Genomic DNA, 21177 nt, shown 5'->3' on the forward strand with positions numbered 1-21177 from the left:
CAGAAAAAGAATATGCTGTGTCTAAGGGCATAGAATGGACAATTTCATTTTTGAAAGTTAAGTGATTCTGTGGGGTATACATTATGAAATTATTGTTAAACATCTCCACCCAGGTGTTAGAGGGGTGCCCAGTAGGATGTGACCGTCATTGTTGGTCAAGTAACGCCTGGCTGGAATGCTCCCCAGGGAGTGGAGATTGTGCACACAGTGCGTGTGGGCAAGTATTGTATCCAATGACCAGGGTAATAGTATATCTGTAACATGCTTAGAGACATTTGTATTAAGCGCTATATAAAAGCGGAATATTATTATTATTATCATATGAAGGAACGAGTCTTTCATATTTAGGGCAATTCTATGTAAGAAAAAAAATCCGAAAGGGCGGCCCTGAAGATGTAGGATACCAAACTATTCAGAAGAGCCCTTTGAATTCTCTTCTCAGGTCCTGACAGGTCCTGCAATGCTCATGATACAGTGGATTCAATTGCAAATTTTTCTCGTAAATATATAACATGAGCTTCATTTTCTCCATCTTCCTTTCTCCTTTTTATGCTTCCTCTTTACAGCAATCAAAGCCACAGACAAAATAGACACACAGGACCTTACGAGAGCACTGGAACTAGTCAAGGTAAATGTACATCTTGCAAATTAGTAGTTTTGTGTTTTTATTATTGATTTACAAGTATTATTCTCTTCATAAGATTTCCTATATAGTCATTTAAGTAAGAATATAGTTAAAGCTTTTGTTCCTAGGTCAATTGAAATATGGTAAGGATGCTCTTGTTCCTCACCTTAAAGAACAAAAAAGTCTTTCTATTTGTTGTAGTAATTATGTATGTCTTGTACTTCCATTTTATATGATAAAGGAAGGAAGGAAAGGGTATTCAACAATGATTCAATATATTTTTGTTAGATTATAGCTTTTAAAATAAGGTTTTTAAAATAATTCTCTGAGAACTATTCCTTTGCAATGTATTTATGTATTCTCATTTCTGCCCTGTAGACAATATGTCATGATGTGAACATGCAAGTACAAGAGAGAGAACGATGGCAACGGCTGATGGCGATCTATAACAAGACAGAAGCTCGGTCCACAGGCACACTCAAAAGTGGAAAGAAATTCAAGGTAAATTTGTAATAATTCTTGAAACTATTTTGATCTGATTTTATTAGATTTGATTTCTATTAACAGAATAAAATGTAGATATGCAAAACAAAACATGTATCTATACATAGACATGACATGATCTACATAATGAATTATCATATAATGTCAAGTGCTTAAATATGTTTTAAAAAACAGGAAAAAGAGATGGAGGGGGAGCTCCCAGAAAGAATGGAATTGAAGTCTTTCCTCAGAAGGAAATGGTTATACTGATATGATATAACCATACCCATCAGACTGGACCTTCATTATTCACATCATCACTGTTGTTACTGCAGTTAATAGTGTTGTCATGGTTATGTTATTTTATTTGTTACCCACAGAAATCTGACTTGCTATCGAATCGCAAGCTAAGACACGAGGGTGAGCTTTTCTGGAAGAATGCTAGAGCCAAACTGACAGAGGTCCATGGGGTGCTTCTTACAGACGTTCTTCTGCTACTCACTGAGAATAATGGCAAATATACCTTTGCATCACAGGATAACAAGGTATGAAAATCACATCAATTTGCCCCTTTGTCCATAGAAATCTCCTAAATCACACAAAATCATGCTCACAACTGTCATGAATTTAATATGATGCAATTTTGTAAAATATGGCAATGTTTATCTCAGCAAAATCTAATTTTAAGAAATAGTACTGTGGTTGTATTCTGTATGTTGCTATAGTGAATGCTCTATTCTTTTAAAGCTAAGGGAAAAAAGAGGGTTTTATCATTAAGGAAGAGGTTAGTGAGAACATGATTTTGCAGCTTCCCTTGACTTGTAACATATATCTACAAAAGCTCAGGTGCTAGAGATCTTCTCAAACTGATTTGAAAATATATTATTAAATTCCAGCACTTTGACAATTGTTACTAGTAACCGCAAAGTCTATCAAATCTGTAAACATCTTTAGGTGTACCGTAAAGCTTCTATGATAAAAATATCTTTGTTTTTTTGTTTTTCTTCTGCCAGCCTCCTGTTATCCCTCTGTTCAAGCTGATGGTCCGAGATGTAGCCATCGATCCGAAGAGCGTTTACCTGATCAGTCAGAACAAGGCTGGTCCTGAGATGTACGAGGTCATGTGTACGTCTGAACACACCCGACGGGAATGGAAGAAGAGATTATTAGAAGCCATCGAACAATGTCCTCCTGATGGTAAGACTGTTAAAGATGTGAATGGAAATACACCCCTTCACAGTGAAGGCCGCCATTTTAATTTGCGAGTAAACATTGCGTCATCAATGTTTACAGATGTGCATGTATTGTTGCGTCACTGCCTGCGCTGTGTGCTCACATCATATTGACATGGGTGCCATTTTAAATTACAACTAAACAACTTTGTTAATTCGTAATTTAAAATGGTGCCAATGTCAGCGCATGTGTACTCTTGTAACCGTGAAAGGGTGTATTACAATGTTACTAGAGAATTCAAATGGGACAGTTTAGGGGAAGTGGAAAATTAAATCAATTTATGAGTTCCGAAACAGGCAAATTTCCATACCGAGGTTGCAAGTTACTTAACATAAACATATGCAACATTTGATACTTCACATGATATGTTTACAGACAACATCAAATTGGAGAATTGTTACACTGGTTTTTACAAAATGTGAAGATGATAATAATACATCTCTCTTATCTAACGCTTCACATACAAATTTATTTATAATAACGAGTGACAATGGTATTTGTGTATTGATATAAACTAACACTGGAATGTCAAATTTCTGTCTCAAAATGTCTCTATGTTAGATGATATAGGTAGTCACAACAGTATCGGGACACTAATTCTCAAAGTTTAATAGCTAACGTAACGTCCTGTATCAAAGTAGTGAATTATCTACTTATCCTCTTTTCAATCTTTAGTTCCACTGGACACGGGAATAGATAATAACAACGAGGAGGAAGAGAGAAAGAAAGCTGAGGAGAGAGCACTCAGGATCAAGAACCTTCTAGGTGAGTATAAAGAAGTTTTCTGACTTGAAACTATAAGTCCAAAGTCAATGTCTTTCAAACAAGTACAGAAATAGGAACCCTAAACAGCAGTTAATACAACACTGCAAAACAGAAGATAATCAAGAAGTAACCCATGTTATATAATTCAGAATGAATGTAGGTGGACATTTCTTTTGACTAGCGAATATAGTTTTTATTGTATTGGTATGTTGAGGGATAAAAGGTAAAGCCATTCTGGTCCATATTTATCATGAATAACAAACAGGTCAAACAAGCTGTGATTCTCCGCGATTGAAAAAGTGCATGCCCCTCCCATCACAGTGATTATGCCTCTTTAATTTGTTTTCCTATGCTCAAATATTGCATAATACATACACAGAGATGCCAACCAGAATGATTTTATTGTATTTAGAACGATAAGAAGAGTGAAATACAATAATACAATATCGCTTTTACGATTTTTCATCTTTCAAAAAAATATTTTAAAAACCCATAAAAACAGCGGAACATGTACAAGTAAACTCCTGCAACCCTGACAAAAACTTAACTTTACAATTTTCATCTTTAAAAAAAAAAAAAAAGAATGAAAGAGCAAACATTTTACTTGACCGTACTAACCAGTAAAACAATTTTCGTGTAAATCCAATAATTTTTTTTTTTTATTTTTTTTTTTTTTTGTGTGTCAAGAGGTTGGCATCTCTGCATATATTTATGTATATTAATTGTTTGGATTTGAATTGATCTTTACTTTTACCAGAAATGATGCATGCTAAGGACCGAGAGCTGAATGGCATCATCTCAGACAAAATGAGATTGGTGGGAGAGCTCAAGGATCTCATCGTCAAAGAAGACTCCCTAGGAACGGTGAGTCGATCTTGAGTTTAGACTTAGAACTCAATTAAAGGGATCGTTTAACAATGTTAAATCTGAGATGCATGGCCCTACATGTGCTATCAGTGTCTGTGATATCGTTAAACATTGAAGCCCTAAACAAAATTGCGCTTCAAAATGATCATGAAGGGCCTCAAAAAAGTAAAAATCTTTGAGTGACCGGTTTTAACATACTCACTTTTCGAATAGACTGTAGTGTTATCAAAATCGTTAGGAAAATGAGAAATTAAATTTGGATTTCAATTCATAATAATCAGACAGGCGTTCGGCTTGTAAAAGTCATAGGATTCATGTATGACCTAAAGGTTTATAATTATGATTGCAGCATGAGCTAAATCCAAGATTTTTTTTAGAATCTGAGGAAAAGTTACCCAATCCCTTTAAGGAATGGGAAGGATGAAAGAGACTTTAAGATAAAAAGAAACAATATGGGCAGATAGAGAGCTGGTCGAAGAAAAGGAGAACAAATGATTGAGATGATGAATGAAAGATATGTTATTTGTAAAGAAGAGATGAAAGAATGGTGTAAACACTAAAAGGGAAGGGTGAAGGAAGAAAGCGAAATAATTTAGGAGAAATAAAGAGAGTGTGTGGAATATGTAGGATGTTGGCGAAGATGAAAGATTTTTTTAATGATACCTAATCTTACTTTAAGAGGAAGAAAGTTGAAAATTAAGGGGGAAGGGAAAAGGCTCCTGAAACAAGAAGCAAATACATTAGAAGAAGATACTTCCAGACTGGGATGGGGCCAAGATATTTTCTTCTAGAAAATTAATATTTTTGCTTTGTAGATGCATAAACATTGCTTCATAGTGGTGGGATCGTCACATTGAGTCCATGTTGTTCCATAGTTTCCTGCAAATGTTAGAGTTGTTGTTGGGGGAGGGGGGAGGGGGTGAGAGAAAGGGATGCTAGTCTACAGCATGACTACTGTTAGAGACCTTTGTGGATGATATTAATATGGAAAGTTTTGTTTTCTATACAGCTTAAGATGCCAATCATCTCTCAACACGAGATTCAGATGGAACAGACGAGAGATATTATCCTTGCTGCAATGAAGGAAGGTATGTGGAGGAATATATTTTTTTTCTATCGCTCTCCCTCCATCTCCCCAACTCTCCACTTCTCTCTCTCTCTGTCTGTCTGTCTCTCTCTCTCCCTCTCTCTTTCCCTTTCTCCCTCCCTCTCTCCCTCCGTCCCTCTCTCCCTCCCTCTCTCTATCTGTTCTCTCTGCCCTTTTCCTGCTTTTTATCCTTTCTCTGCCTGTCTCTCTCCGTTACATTTGTCTTCACTCAGTATTTTCTCTTTCATCCTCTCCTTCTGTCTTCTTATCTCTCTTTCGATCTTTCTATCCTGCTCATTCCTCCCCATTCTCTTTCACTATCTTTCTCCAATATAAAATTGCTTGCATGGCAGCATGAAATCACTTTCAAATACATAATTCTTCTTACAGCTTGTATTTAGTAATATTTCAAGAGAAACTTGTTTCATATGTAAAGTATTGTCACCTGATCATCAAAATCCATTTACTTTTGCATGTGTTTCAAAAAAAGCAATTCTTATTTTATTTTTTAAAGTTTTGAAATTAATTGGCAAAGTGTTTATCCCATAAGAAGACTTTCAAATTCATTTAATCACTTTTAACAATGTAAAATTTCCCTCTAATCTATTAATTGCACAGAAATCACATTATAAGTATTAAAACATGAATACTTTTTTTGCAAATGGCATTGAAACATCACTCACTTTGCTAATTGTTAGAATGACCTATCATGCAAACTTTTTTATATCAAGTTTTGTTTTCTTTTTAATTTTGGTGGGCAGAATGGTAATGATGTTTTGATTTGGTATAAAAAGGTTTAATGACTTTGACTATTGCATGGGTGAATTTTTCGTAAAAATATATATCTCTCCCTCTCCTCTCCTCCTGTTGTCTTGTAACCATGGTGATGGTTCTAGCTGACCTACTGACCCGGTCAGTCTACAGTGGTGGTAATGTCCGAGTGAGTCGGAGTGCGAGTAGCGTAGGTGAGATGGTGAGCAGTACTAATGCTCCCTCATCACTCCCTAGGAGAGCAGAGACATTCAGCGGCTTTGACAGTGCACAGAATGGTGAGACGACTGTCCTATCGTTGCGTGTCCGGCAAAAGGATTTTAGCAAGGGAATCCCTACGACACTGAACTATAATCAATTCCCTGTTAATGCCCTTTTGTCGGGCACAGCGGTATGTGTTACCCCAAGAATTGTACCCTTGTGGAATGTCTGTATAGATCTGTATCACACGCACAAACATAAATTTACTTTAGGAAGTTGGAAGCCTGCAAAAATGGAAAGGTATGGACATTCTATTGGCAAGACACCAATTAGATAAGATTGGAGTGTTAAAGGCAGTGTTGAGATCTGTGGAAGAAACATTTTTTAAAGAGAAACTGTTATTCAAAATCATACATTTTTTAAATACTGACACTTTTAATTTATTTGCAAAATGTAAATAGGCGTAAAAAGCACATTTTATGATAACCCTGACACAAGAAAGCACTGCACAAATATGCACGGAGAGAACAGAGTAGTATCATGACAGCCAAATGTCCGTAAAAATGCTTTACGGTAAATTCATTTCTCAGCTACCGGTATTATCATTTTTCCATAATCCTAGATGACTTTTATTTTTAGAAAATCTACTTTCCATTATTTCCAAAAACCCAAAGTTACCTATGATTTGTTGTTGTTTCAGCCTATGTTTTTACTATACAAGAATTAAATGTTGGGATATAGTAAGTTTTTTGTGGGGATTTTTGGCTTGCATGAAATTTTATGGGGACAGATTATTTATAGTAAGGTTGTGGGCGGTTTGCATGCAATTGTATTTTTTTTTCTCAGCCATTCCATGATTACCGTATTGACAGGAATGTCTTTTAATTAGGTGGTCTGTCATCGACAGAATTTTCTTTGTTATTATTATTATTCTTTATTTATTTTTATTTATTTCTCCACACTTTTTTGTGCAGACGATTTCTCATAATCCATCCATCCAATTTCTTTCAATTTTGACAGTCATAGGTCATCATCATAAGACGTGACAGAAACATTTTCAAGTTCAACAAATTATTGTGACGTCATCCAGGCGCCATTTCGTAAAATTTTTCGAAAATCAACTCATGATCATATATTCATAACAGAAAATCAATTGTCATTCATATTCATCAAGATTCTAAGGTCAATGGCCGTCCGGTCAATTTCAGGTCATAAACGCGCACATTTTAAAATGCTCAAAATTATCTCAAATTCATTTTGCATACATTTCAGGCCATTCTGAGCATTTGTCAAAAAATCGCTCACACGCTCATACACGTGCATTTTTGTTCGTCCTGGCCATATGCAACATCAAATAGCCATTTTTTTTCTTTCATGATAATCCCCATTTTTTCCAAACAATTTGATACTATATTTATCTCTGTATGACAATTAATAACTGAATGAGCGTCCATTAAAATTTAATGTCAGTACGTGCAAGCTATTGTAATACATAGCATATATTGGTCAAAACATGCCTATACAAAATCCATCAAAGCTCTTTAGGAAGTCTACAGACCCCCAATTTTTTTTTCATATTTGGAAAGAATATGAATCTTGGATATGATTTCAGGTCTCATTTGGCCATTATATATATCTTGACATCACCATAATGGCCTTGGAACACAAAAAGTGAATTTGCATATTTTGATGTGAGCATATTTATGGAAAATTTACTGTATCTCTGTTAATATTGATCGATTTTCTTCCAAATTTTGATGAGTTGTAGCTCTGACAGTTCTTTACAAGATCAGCGTCTAGCAGATTTAATAACAGACCACCTAATTTGTCCTCAGTGACGAATTAAATTTCTTGTTTTTTTAATTGTTTCATTTGATTTATCAGTGTAAATGGTTTTTTGGACCCTGTTCAGCTATTCTGACTTTTTTTTTGGAGGGGGGAGGGGAGGGGGCATAGAAACCTTTCTTTTGTTAATATGTTCAATGAATGCAGATGTTTTAACAGGGTGGGGGGGAATATTTTTATTCTAGATATTACGCAACAACAGTTCTGAAATTCCATGTTTTCTATCAACAAAATCATTTTAAAGTCTAGTAGTTATAAGCATGAGTGGGTAAATCATGTTTGATATTAGAAAATTTAAATTTAAGTGAACGGAGCTACAAGTAGATCCAATGATAACATTATTTTTGGACTGTTTTCTTTTCCTAGGCAACTCGAGCAAGAAACGTCTAGCTGTGATCCCATCTGAAGCCACTACGCGGAGCAGTAGCTTCCCTAACCTGACTGGGACCGCCTCGGAGCAGCTGGCTAAATTCAGCTCGCCGTCAGAGGCCGAGGAGACAGAGCAGGAAGATGAGAAGGAGGAGAGTTCTGTTTATCAGTACCCAGCTGACATTGTATCACCCCTTCCCAGTCCGTCTCATAGACCTATGAGGGATGTCTCTCTGCCGGTAGCAAGGAATAGAGGCAATGATATCAATAGGAGGAGAGCGTTCACACTCACAGGTGGAGTGGTGAGTACTCTGGGTTCCAATCAACATTGTTTTCTGCATTGAGCTTGACAGAGTAAAATGGATCAAGTCATATTGACCTCACCTCAAAGTTCTTCATACTAGCAAGATGACTTTCACCAAAATGCTTACATATATCTACTGTTATGTCACGTATGTACCATTATCTACCTGTTTTCATAGTCTCGGCTCTGATCAAATTGAGCCCATTAGAAGTGTTCTATTTTGTAAATTTTGCTTGTGAGCAGCTTATCATCTTTGAGTATTTTATGTCATGATTCGTTTTGGGACTCTGCAAGGCCTCCAAAATTCATCTTCAGTCTATTAATCATAGCTTTTTTGAAACTTAGATAAATTAATAAACTGAAAGGTTCAGCCGAATATTGTATTTAAAGCTGCATACTCTATAAAATACTAATATTAGATGTTGCTTTTATCCATGTCCACACAGGAGCTGCCCTCAGCCATTCTAGAAAAGGAGAAGGCCAATTTACCGGAGGGTCCAATACCAGCAGAAGTTATTGAGAAAAGTGAGTGAACATTCCTTGACATAGAATTAAAGGCTGAAATAAGTCTTGGTTTGGAGTTGGCATTGTAGAGAGTGGTTAGTGGGGATTCAACAACAAAAATAATGTGATAAAACAGCTGTTGTGATGTTACCTCCTATTTATACCAAAAAATGGTTATCATCGATTTGAAGAATCAATCGTCAGTAAAAAAATTAAAATAAAAAGTGAAAAATCATACAATCCGTTCAATCTTGTTAATGTAATTTTGATGGTTTTTCATGTATCCTGTTAAAAGTAAAGATCAGTTTTGGAAACGCCCCCCTCTCAAAAAATGAAATGAAACCTCTTATTACCAATCATGTGAAAGAATATGTTTTGACGAGAAAACGCCTACTAATTGATATATGTGGTAAATTATTATATCTATTTGGACCTGATAGATATCGCGCACATGTCGGGGCACATGTTGGGCACGTGCCGCGTAGTCCCATATACATCTTTCTGTGTATGGTGCTTGTAACTTTACCAAGACTGGGCCAAATTTCTTATCATTTTGATGATTCCAGAAACTTGAAGTACACACCAATACTTATATGCTAGATGATCAACCTTTTCTGATCGATTCCAAAACGTTTCTTTCACAATGCAATCGCATTACCATAACTGGTCTTTATCTTTAAAGTGGAAAGTGTACATTTTAAGAGCAGACTGTTTGTCATTCTCAAAACTGTTAGTCAAGCTTGATTACAAGTAATATGTATATTGTTGTTGTTTAGTTGCATCATAATAATCTGTATTCTTCAAAGCCATTACACATGTTTATTAACTCTGCATGTAAAGATCAAAAGGTTTGCAACATTGATTACTTTTTTTGTAAGTTCAACCATTTAAAGTTTATATAATTTCATTTTTATGTTTGTAGTCTCTGAGGACCCTTCTGCCTTAGAGCATGTGGATGCTGCCACTCAGATCCATGAGCATCTCAACTCTCTACTGGTACGTTCAGCCAACTCTTAAACTTCAGGGAGGGATTGTGGGTTAATAGTAGCATAGGAGAAGATAAATTTTTGGATAATAATAATAATAATAATAATGTGTCTTGTTCACCCAGGGCAGCCTCATCAGTATTCATACTGTTCCCCCTGAGGGCCTTGCAATTATAGCATTACCACGGCCTTAACTGAGCTACCATTAAAAGGTGCTCAAGCATTCAAGGAATTTCTTCCATACCGGGTACCCATTTACCTCACGTGGGTAGATGAAATCATGTGACACTATCCATGAACAGAAATGGGAACATCTTCAATTATCGTAATTAGAATTGAATTAATTATTTAATGAGAATGAACAGTAGTTATTTTACTCTTCTCAAACAAGAAACAACAATAATTAACATTTATTGCCTTTGTTTTAGATTTAAATCTATGTTAATATGTACTAAATCCATGCAATAATAATAATTACATTTTACTTTGTTTTCTTCAACAGAAAATCACAGTCAATCAGGACACTGCCTTCCAAACGTAAGTCAACAAAATCTCTTATTCGTTGTTCCTATTCTAATGGGCTCTCACCACCATTTAGAAATGTCTTCTATACCTCTAGTATTAATTATGATATACTGAACCTGTATCTCTTTTATTTAATTTTTAGGGATGTTGACATTAATATTCAGTTTCATAGGCTATTTTCACATACTGACAAGTGATATTTTTAATTAAAGATTAAAAGAATGTTTTAGCAGCTTGTAATTAAATGGTAAAAAGAAAACATTGTAATTTGAAATCAATTCCAGTGTGATTTTTATTTCAACCATGACCTATCCTTTCCCTCCCCAGCTTGAAGACTCAACTACTTGAAGCTCAGCATAAGATTGAGGCATTCAGCAACACCTCCCCTACCACTACAACCAGCCCCTCTCCCAAGGAGAAAAGGCGTGACAGTCCACCCCAAATCAAATTGGAACCTGCAGGACAGGATTCAAGGGGGTCAATCAACCGAGGAGGGGTCAATATCACCAATGATAGAGTTACAGAGGTAGCCGCTACAGAGAAGGCAAAGGTCAGTGGGCACAAAAGCATTTTATTGTTGTTGTTGTTGTTTTGTTGTTTTGTAATGTTTTGTAAAGATAGCAATATATACCTAACGGTACATATAATTTACATATCATAAATATAAAAATCATTGTACACTAAGATACACACGTATAGGAGAGAATGCCCTGATGGTTAAATAACAAAAGGCTAAGATAACCTCAATGTTCCTTAATCTTTTCAATCGTTATTTTGGTTTAGGTCATGATCAACTTGTCAACTTTATAGGGATTGTGTGTATACTTTTTTTGTGTCTCATTTAACACAATACAAATACCTTCTTTGAATATTTTCAAAACAGATGTAGAAAATAAAGAGACCTGTATCTTATCAAATACACTATTACCTCAGTTGTTTAACTAGATGATGATGACTCTACTCGTCTTGCTTTTTTCTTTAGGCAAACGGTGAAAAGCCAGGAAGATCTTCACCGTCGCAATCATCAGTGAGGACAAACAATGCTCAGATGAGACATTCCGAGAGCAGTCCAAAGGTCAATGATCATAACTTAACAAGGATAGCATACGGGGACATGATACCTTCAAACAACCTCTTATACATTTCACCAGAATTAGAGAAAAGCAGAGACATTGGTAGGAAGAACTCCGCCCCATCACCACTCCTCCAAGAGAAGATGAATGCTTATAACTCCTCGCCCAAGTCTAGCCCCAGGAGGACTGAAGAGGGCGATAGAACACTGACGCATTCATCGTCGGTTATTCGTAGGAATGTGCCGCAGCACCTGCTAAGTACCACCAATCAGATCAGCTCAGCAGGTCAGGTCAGGCAGAAACTGCCCTTAAAACTCTCCAACAGCCTGGCTACTACCAATAGCGCCGCTGTGCATCAAATGCTGCCAAAGAAACTAGAGTCCCTCGCGGCAACGTCCTCCAAACCGAACAAAAATACCAACGCACAACCGCAACCGACGTCAGATTCAGACGTGATCTTCTTTTGATGTCGATGGAATGGATAATGTATGCATTCATAATCCAAAGTATTGGTCAGTGGAAACTTGTGAAAGTCTTGCTGAGATAAAACTGAGAGGATTAAACTGTTTTGTAAGTTATTCTGGACTCTCTTGGACCTCATTTTTGGAAGTACTTCAAACTTTATTTACTGCAGAGCAGTAAACAGTTTATACATAGAAATCAGTTGCAAGCAACAGCGTTGATTACTACAATGTCATCATGTTTTATTAGAGGCATACAAATTTGAGCTACATGAATGTCAAGTGCACAGGAGTATACTATGGAGGGTTTCTTTTCTATTTTTGGAATGCAATCATTCCCTTATCCTGTCATCTCTACCAATTTGGATGTTGATAATTTTGTGTCGCACATGAAATACAAATACAATCTTTAAATTAAGCCTCATTTTTTTCATTTTCCTATCCTGGGTTATTCCATTTCATACTGATATTCCTAATTGATGTCACAAATACACTCAGTTATGCTTTTTTCCATCACCTAAGCTATACTCTTCAATATTTCATCCTGTTAAATATAATCTAATGGTAGTTGTGTTTTCTTATACAAACGAAATAGTTAAAAGTTAAATTCAAAAGAGGTTTTGGTAAAGCTTGTGGGTTTAGAGACTTTCACGAAGCTCATTCTCTTTCTATCAAACTCATGTAATCTGCTTCTGTTCATCTTGCAATAAACTTCAAAACATTTTGAAAATTCCAATTTGTATACGCCATTCCAAACATTTCAACAGGGTCAAATTCTTTGTATGAACTTGAAATGAAAGGACCACATGTGTTTGTGCAGTTGTTGGTATCATGTATTTAAACTAATCCAAGGATCAGATTGTTACCTCATCCATCTGATTAGCTGTCTTAATTTCTGAAATTTTTGAAGTTTTTGTCTGATTTCCAGTGAAATGAGATCCCAACATGATTTCACTCATTTGAACTGCAAACATTTATTTACATTAAAAAAATAAATTATGACCACATTACTGAATGCTCACCACGATGGTCAGATACTGTATGAATAAGCTGTTATTTTCACAAGCATTATATTTTTGCAAAATTTTGAACTGATGTAGAGTTATGATGAATTTAACAGACAGAGAAGATTAATGAGCTGGCAAAGGTACAAATGGTGTATTGTGAATAGCCTTGGTTAACTACCATGGAACAACAAATCATGAAAATGTCTGTCATTTGCAAAAATATTGCTTTATACGGTATATTTCCATTTTCATATAATAGGTGAAAGATTGATTGATTTGTTAACAATTCTGGTCTAATAAAAGGCATAGTGCTAGATACTTTGCACTAAATAGTAACACAAAAATTGGAGATAAGTTCTGAATAATTTTATTGCGGAAAAATGAAAAAGGGTGTAGAGCACAAATGAGTGGTTCCAATTGATGGGCATCTAAGAACTAGGACTATGTACATTATTAGTACATGTAGTATTTGCTCATTTATCCATATTCCTTTGTCTCTCTATCTCCCCCTTTTGATATCTCTCTCCCTCTCTCTCCCCTCTCTTTCTTTCCCTCTCTCTCTCTGGCTCTTTCTTTCTCTCTCTCTAGCTCTTTTCATCTTCTTTTTTTCTCTTCCTCTCTCTCTCTCTCTCTACTAGAATGCCAAATGAAACTGAATAGCCACACAATTCATTATTTTTCAAGCCACTGTATCATACACATTGTGAATTTATAGTAGAAAAAAAAGTCATCAGCTATATATCAATTTACAAATCTTTTCGTATTCTCTGTGACATCTCTTATGCTTTTGTATTCTTTGATTCTCATAAGCGCTCTTGTACAGCAGAACACACTGTGCCATACACACCATTTCACATATGCAATATTTATTCGGTGATGTCTGATTAATGAAATTTCATGAAATCATTTTCATAATTATTGACATTATAATCCAGAGGTATGTCAACAGATATAATAATGCATCATTAATGTATCACGTGACAAACGCATGTATGACTTATTTTTGTAATATTTACGAACATGTTTGGAGCGGAATAATTTCTAACAATCAAGTGCACCACAAGAGATTGTATCTTTTATCATTGATAATATTGTGAAGAGTTTTGTACAATGATCAGCAAGCTTGATTGAGGTAATACTGACATATCATTCACCAGAAGCAGATTGGAAATACATATTTTTGAATTGATGGCCATTTGCCTTGCAGATATGGTTCTAGTACAAAATCATGGTTCATAGCAAAGATGTAATATGTACTCTAAATCAATCACATTAATGGACTCATCGATCGGGAATGATGAGTGAGTGCTATTCTGTGGATTAAACTCATGACTCGTGATTGTGTCAAGCGCAATCCTCGTGCACTGCGGAATATTATTTTCTTTTTATATTGATGTTGTAAAAACTACAAGGCACTCTTGAAATGTGTATGATCATGTTAAGAAATTCCACAAGCCATATGAATTGCCAACATCACTTTCTTTGTAAATGGATCACTTCACGTATGTATGCGTAAGAAATGTACATTATTCCAGTCTAGTATGTGTCTAGTATGTTGTGCATACTAGTCATTCCTTTGGTGTTTACAGGGAAGAGGTGTAGATCTATTGATATTTTGTATAAAAATTTACTATCACTTTGTGAATATTGCACTTTTTCTCCAAATTGTATAGTGTAAAGTTATTTAAAAGATGCAACCTGATTATAATCCTTAAAAAATTGTAGAGTGATTATTTTATTAGAGAGCTGGCTTATTGCCAAAAATGAAGATATCTATCGGTTTGAAGAGGAACTAAATATGTGAACGAAGAATGTGTGCTCGTCCTGCTTAGCATTCACACATACCCTACAATGGCATCAGAAATATATTCTATTCTAATTTCTGATTTGTAGCAAGAATATTCCACTAAGTTATATACGAATACCAGCAATCCTGACTTGTTTTGGCTTCATGCCATTTCTTGTATTCTTAATATTTTCTTCTCTTCTTGTTTGATTCCTTTATGTCTTGATGATTTTGGATAACTGAAATTGCAAGCATTCCATGTATGTCAGGTCCTAATATTGAAATCCATCAATATAGTCTTATTTTTGTGTATTCTTTGATAATAACCAATATGTCCATTGCAGCATATGCTTTAAAACCAGAAATGAATTCTATGTTGTTATAATACACTGATATTCGATACATCATGAGTGAATTTCGGCATGGCCATTCAGCTTATTTCATCATTTTCCCATTATTAAATCAACTTCTGTAAAAATAACTTCATATCAGGAAAGAGAGTATTTCATGAGAAATACAATATACCATTTTGATCTTGAATTTATCAAGTTAACCCACTTACATTTTACCTGGAAACTGCTACATTGTAATGCAAATTCCTAAAAATACATTCAAAGATAAGCTGGCCAAAAAATTAATTATGGAGAACATCTAATCTTTATTGAAATACCCTGTCAAAATCTACAACTTCAATTGAATTGATATTCAAGAGAAAAAAGACTTTATTCTACAAATTCAGATTTAGATTCACAATACCTTGAATACATTTTACCAACTCTCATAACAAGCCCTTGATTGTCTGTGTATTCTCTTTGGTATAATTTAATCTTAATCTAACTAGATATTTATTTGATCTTATACTTCATCTCCTGATTCCTGAAGTCCGGGTAACCAAGGAAACCAGGGATCAGAGAGATGAAGCTCTATACTCTTCTCATTTCTCCCAGGTATTGTTTGTGTGTGCATAACATGTTTATCATCAGTACAAAACACTCCCAGGATGTTGGATATTTGAGTTTGCCATTGTATGTATTCTGTTTATATTTTTTGTGTGTAAATTATTACCTGTTTCTTAATAACTTCTTGCTCATACTTCCCTTTATTGTTCTGGTATCGTTAGCCTCAATCAAGATGTTTTATTTTATCTCCTATAAAGTTCTCCCACACAGAATGCCACCTGAGCAATAAAATCAGATAGATAAGAAAAAAAAGCGATTCATGAGTTCTTTGTTTAGAATTGGACTTTATTCGTGAGATGTAAATCTCAGATGTAAAGCCCTCAATGATGCCATGTTAATAAGGATGATGGTGGTGATGTCATAATGATGGTGTCATGATGGTGATGATGGTGGTGGTGATGATGATGGTGGTGGTGGTGATGGTGATAGTGGTAACGATGATGATGATGATGATAATAGTGGTGAAGATGATGATGATGGTGATGATGATGACGATGATGGTGGTGGTGATGATGATGGTTATAAACCTGATAATGAAGAATGTGATGGTGATGGTGAAGTCTGAATTCTTTATTGAGAAGTTGATTTTATTTGTGAGATGTACATCTCAGGTGTAAAACTCTTGATGACAAAAATATTGATAATATTGATGATGATAGTAATGATGATTGTAATGATGGTCATCAGATGAATAATGATAAAACAATTAAAAATGATGATCATGATGACACAGGAATGATCTACTTTCATCACTAAACACAACAATTGGTTTCTTCTCTTGCCTTTATTTCTTCATAAATTCAAAATATAATAGTGATAAACATTTACTTAAATGCCAAAATCACCATGTTTTGCGCAACTGGTGTGAATTACGGCTGGATTTTAAAAATTAGGATTATCTCCTAAAACACTGCCCCTGCTTGGTAAAGATGCTACATGAACATTTATTGCTACTATTAAATATAAAAAAAAGACTTTCAACTCCAAATTGACTTGACATTAACTTAACTTCCAAGATTAGTTAAAAACTATTCAGTGTAGAAAAATCATTGTTGGAAGTTAATTCAAACAACAATAAAATACTAGATAGGATGTGAGCATGCAAGTATCAAACAGAAATAGATGTGGGAAAATTAAACGAAACAACTTTAATCAGCGATATGGAAAGATTGCTTACATAAATATGAACTGCTTAACAAGGAATATCATATTGATACAATCCAGAGTTCTAGAGGTTCAGAGTCTGATTGTCTAATCAGTGGCACTGGGATTCTGCAGAAATTAGATATTTACACAGTCAATGTTTGATGAGGGAATATTACCAGAATTAAAATGGACCATATAAAAAGTCAAAGTGTGTTAATGACACAATATTTCGCATTCAAAAACACATCTATAGACTACTATAGAGTTGAGTTGTAAATAGAGATTGTTTCATAATTTGCTTTAATAGTTTTTGTAATTTGTATTGACTCTTTGTCAAATACATGTATTTGGCAGAATAGGAATGTTCTATCTTACTTCTGTTCCTTTGTTCATTAAATATGTAGATGCTTTTTAATATGTGATCTATTCACAAGCATTTTATTACAACTAACTATTTGTAAACATTCGAAACCACTTGTACTTTGCTCCTGTAAATCATCAGAAGGATCGACATTACGGTGGACTAATCTATTCCTCCCGCTTCCGAAGTTCAAGTATCGATACAAGCTGTTACCAAAGACCAGCTTCATTGCCAGATCCGTTATTTGAAACTGCCAAGAGTGTATATTATATTGGTTAGTAAACTTGTTTTCTGATCTTTTTAACATTTAATTTTGCACTAAGTTAACATTCTTTACACACAAAAAGACGTTAGAAGCAGACACTTTCAGACTCGGATGGGGCCAGGATATTTTCTTCAAGAAAATTAATAGTTTTGCTTTGTGGTTGCGTAAACATTCATATGAAGCATTAGTGCTTCATAGTGATGCGATCATCAAATTTAGTCCCCATTGTTCCGTACTAGTTTTCTGAGAAGTTCAGAGCCGACGGATTGGGTGGAGCAATAGGATTTTTTTTTTTGGGGGGGGGGGGGAGGGAGACACCACTCTATAGCTTGATTGCTGTTAGAGACCTTTGTGGATGATATTAATATGGAAAGTTTTGTTTCCTATACAGCTGCAGATCATCTCTTAACACGAGATTCAGATGGATCAGATGAGAGATATCATCCTTGCTGCAAAGGAGGAAGGTATGTGGAGGAATATATTTTCTCAAGCTCTCTTGATCTCTCTATTCATCTATCTCTCTCTTTCTCCTCAACTCTCCACTCCCCCTCTCTCTCTTTTGTCTCTCTCTCTCTCTCCCTCCCTCTCTCGCTCCCTCCCTCCATCTCTTCTGTCTTTTCTTTTCCTGCTTTTTCTCTGCCTGTCTCTCTCTGTTACATTTGTCTTCACTCTGTATTTTCTCTTTCATCCTCTCCTTCTGTCTTCTAATCTTTCTTTAAATATTTTTGTCCTGCTCTTTTCTCCCCTTTCTCTCTATCTTTATAAGTAACGTTTTTATTATTATTATGATTAATATCAAAATGCTTGCATGGCAGCATAAAACCACTTTCAAATACATAACCTCTTTGGAATTCACGATGGGTTATAGTGAATTCTTCTTATGGTTTTCACTTACCGGTAGTAATAATTCAAGGGCAAACTTGTTTCATAGGTAAATTAGATTTATCAACTGATTATCAAAATGTTATTTCTATTTGCATGTGTTTTAAACAAAGCATTTATTTATCTTTAAGAGTTTTGAAATTAGTTGGCAAAGTGTTTATCACAAAGACTTTCAAATTTATTTATCACTTTTAACAATGTATAAGTTCCCTCAAATCTATTAATCACATTATAAGTATCAAAACATTAATACCTTTTTTGCAGATGGCATTTATACATCACTCACTTTGCTAACTGTTAGAATTACCTATTATTTGAGCAACTTTTACTTTGGTGCAAACTTTTTAATATTGATGTTTTTTTCTTTTAAATTTTGGTGGGCAAAGTAGTGGTAATGTTTTGATTCGGTATGAAAAGGTTTAATGACTTTGACTATTGCATGGATGAATTTTTTGTAAACATATATATCTCTCCCTCTCCTCTCCTCTCCTCCTGTTGTCTTGTTACCATGGTGATGGTTCTAGCTGACCTACTGACCCGGTCAGTCTACAGCGGCTCTGACAGTGCGAATGGTGAGACGACTGTCCTATCCTATCGTTGCGTGTCCGTCAAAAGGATTTTAGCATGGGAATCCCTACAACACTTAACTATAATCAATTTCCCTGTTAATGCCCTTTTGTCGGGCACAGCGGTATGTGTTACCCCAAGAATCGTACCCGCGTAGAATGGTCTGGATATATCTGTATCACACGCACAAACATATAAATTGACTTTAGGAAGTTAGAACTCTGCAAAAATGGAAAGGTATGGACATTTTTTTGGCAAGATACCAAGTAGACCAGTTTGGAGTGTTAAAGGCAATGTTGAGATCTGGTGATGAAGCAATATTTCTTAGAGAAACTGTTATTGAAAACCTAAGTTTTGGAGATACTGCCACCTTTAATTCATTTGCGAAATGTAAATAGGCATAAAAAGCACATTTTAAGATAACCCTGACACAAGAAAGCACTGCACAAATATGCACAGAGAGAACAGAGCAGTGGTTTGACAGCCTAGGCTTACTGATGTCTGTATCACATGTTATAAATTTGTTTGCAACTTTGATTACTTTCTTGAATATGGATGGATTGAAATCACAGTTCATTAAAGTGAATATAATTTCATTTTTATGTTTGTAGTCTCTGAGGACCCAGCTGCCTTTGAGCATGTGAATGCTGTCACCAAGCTCCATGAGCATCTCAACTCTCTACTGGTATGTTTACCCAACTAACTTGAAGGAGGGATTGAGGGTTTAATAGTGGCATAAGAAAAGATAAATTTGTGGATGAATTCACATTACCTTATCCATGAACAGAAAAGGGAACATATTCAATTATCGTAATGAGAATTGAAGTAATTATTTTATAAGAATGAAAAATAGTTATTTTACTCTCCTCAAACAAACAAAAACAAGTCTTTACGTTTATTGCCTTCATTTTAGACTCAAATCTATATTAATAAACTACTAAATCCATGCAATATCGGAGAATGTGAAATAATAATTACATTTTACTTTGTTTTCTTCAACAGACAATCACAGCCAATCAGGACACTGCCTTCAAAACGTAAATAAACAAAATCTCTTATTTATTGCTCCTAATATTTAAATGGGCTCTCACCACCATTCAGAAATGTCTTTTATACCTTTGGTATTACTTATGAAATACTGAACCTGCAGCTCTTTAATATCATTTTTAGGGATATTAAAATTAAGTTTTTTAGGCTATTTTTACATACTGATAAGTGATAATTTGTCAAAAAATTAAAGAATGTAAGCAGCTTGTAATTTCCTGAAAGGCAAAAAAGTTATCTTTTGAATTTTTCATTGTAATTTTGAATCAATTCCAGCATGAGTTTTATTTCAACCATGACCTGGCTATCGATTCCCTCCCTCCCCCCTCCCCCCCCCCATCCAGTTTGAAGACTCAACTACTTGAAGCCCAGCGTAAGATTGAGGCATTCAGCAACACCTTCCCTACCACTGCAAGTATCCCCTCCCCCAAGGAGAAAAGGTGTGACAGTCTGCCCCTTATCACAGTTGAACCTGCAGAACAGGATTCTAGGGGGTCAATCAACCGAGGGGTCAATATCACCGATGATACAGAGTCAGAGGTAGCCGCTATATTAGAAAAGACAAAGGTCAGTTGGCACAAAATCATTTTGTTGTTGTGTAATGATAGAGTATGTTTTACTTTGTCTTACATGTAGTGAAAATGTAAATAATAAGCATCATATAATATAAAGATAGAAATATATACCTCCATGTAATTCATATAAATCATTTAAGACTACGATATACATGTAGAGGAAAGAACTCCGTGATATTTAAATAGCAAAAGGCCAAGATATCCTCAATGTTCCTTAAACTTTCTAATCATTATTTTGGTTTGTAAATTTTAAAGGGATTGCTTGTATAAAATGTTCTGTCTCATCTAGCACTATACAAATACTTAATTACCAATTAGTGCAAGACCTTCCTTGAATATTTGCAAAACAGATGTAGAAAATAAAGAGACTTGTAATACAGTAGGTATCAGTACTTCAGTTGGTTAACTAGATGATGATGTCTCTACTTGTATTGCTTTGTTCTTTAGACAAACAGTGAAAACCGCGGAAGATCTTCATCATCAGTG

General features: G+C 35.0%; 1 protein-coding gene and 1 long non-coding RNA gene across 14 annotated transcripts in view; both read left to right on the forward strand.

The window, feature by feature from the left end:
- The window catches only part of LOC574669 (rho guanine nucleotide exchange factor 28), a 195924-nt gene extending 179821 nt beyond the window's left edge, over positions 1–16103 (forward strand). For 12 of the 13 annotated variants that reach the window (XM_030977376.1, XM_030977373.1, XM_030977378.1 and 9 more), the window contains 14 exons: positions 567–628; positions 1004–1126; positions 1489–1653; positions 2122–2305; positions 3017–3106; positions 3864–3970; positions 4983–5061; positions 5957–6109; positions 8244–8548; positions 8997–9075; positions 9977–10050; positions 10543–10577; positions 10893–11115; positions 11548–16103. In XM_030977376.1, coding sequence (XP_030833236.1) covers positions 567–628; positions 1004–1126; positions 1489–1653; positions 2122–2305; positions 3017–3106; positions 3864–3970; positions 4983–5061; positions 5957–6109; positions 8244–8548; positions 8997–9075; positions 9977–10050; positions 10543–10577; positions 10893–11115; positions 11548–12105 — 2237 coding nt within the window. In that variant the 3' untranslated portion in view covers positions 12106–16103. The remainder of the gene's footprint in view (positions 1–566; positions 629–1003; positions 1127–1488; positions 1654–2121; positions 2306–3016; positions 3107–3863; positions 3971–4982; positions 5062–5956; positions 6110–8243; positions 8549–8996; positions 9076–9976; positions 10051–10542; positions 10578–10892; positions 11116–11547) is intronic. The other variant, XM_030977381.1, reaches the window with a different exon arrangement.
- A 1477-nt stretch (positions 16104–17580) lies between these two features.
- Positions 17581–19077, forward strand: LOC105440616. Its single transcript, XR_004062535.1, has 3 exons — positions 17581–17632; positions 18015–18087; positions 19030–19077. It is a non-coding gene; the product is annotated as an uncharacterized LOC105440616 (long non-coding RNA).
- Positions 19078–21177: the final 2100 nt, after the last annotated feature.

The sequence above is a fragment of the Strongylocentrotus purpuratus genome, unplaced genomic scaffold (assembly GCF_000002235.5).
Source record: "Strongylocentrotus purpuratus isolate Spur 01 unplaced genomic scaffold, Spur_5.0 spur5_scaffold_9, whole genome shotgun sequence".
Lineage (NCBI taxonomy): Eukaryota > Metazoa > Echinodermata > Echinoidea > Camarodonta > Strongylocentrotidae > Strongylocentrotus > Strongylocentrotus purpuratus.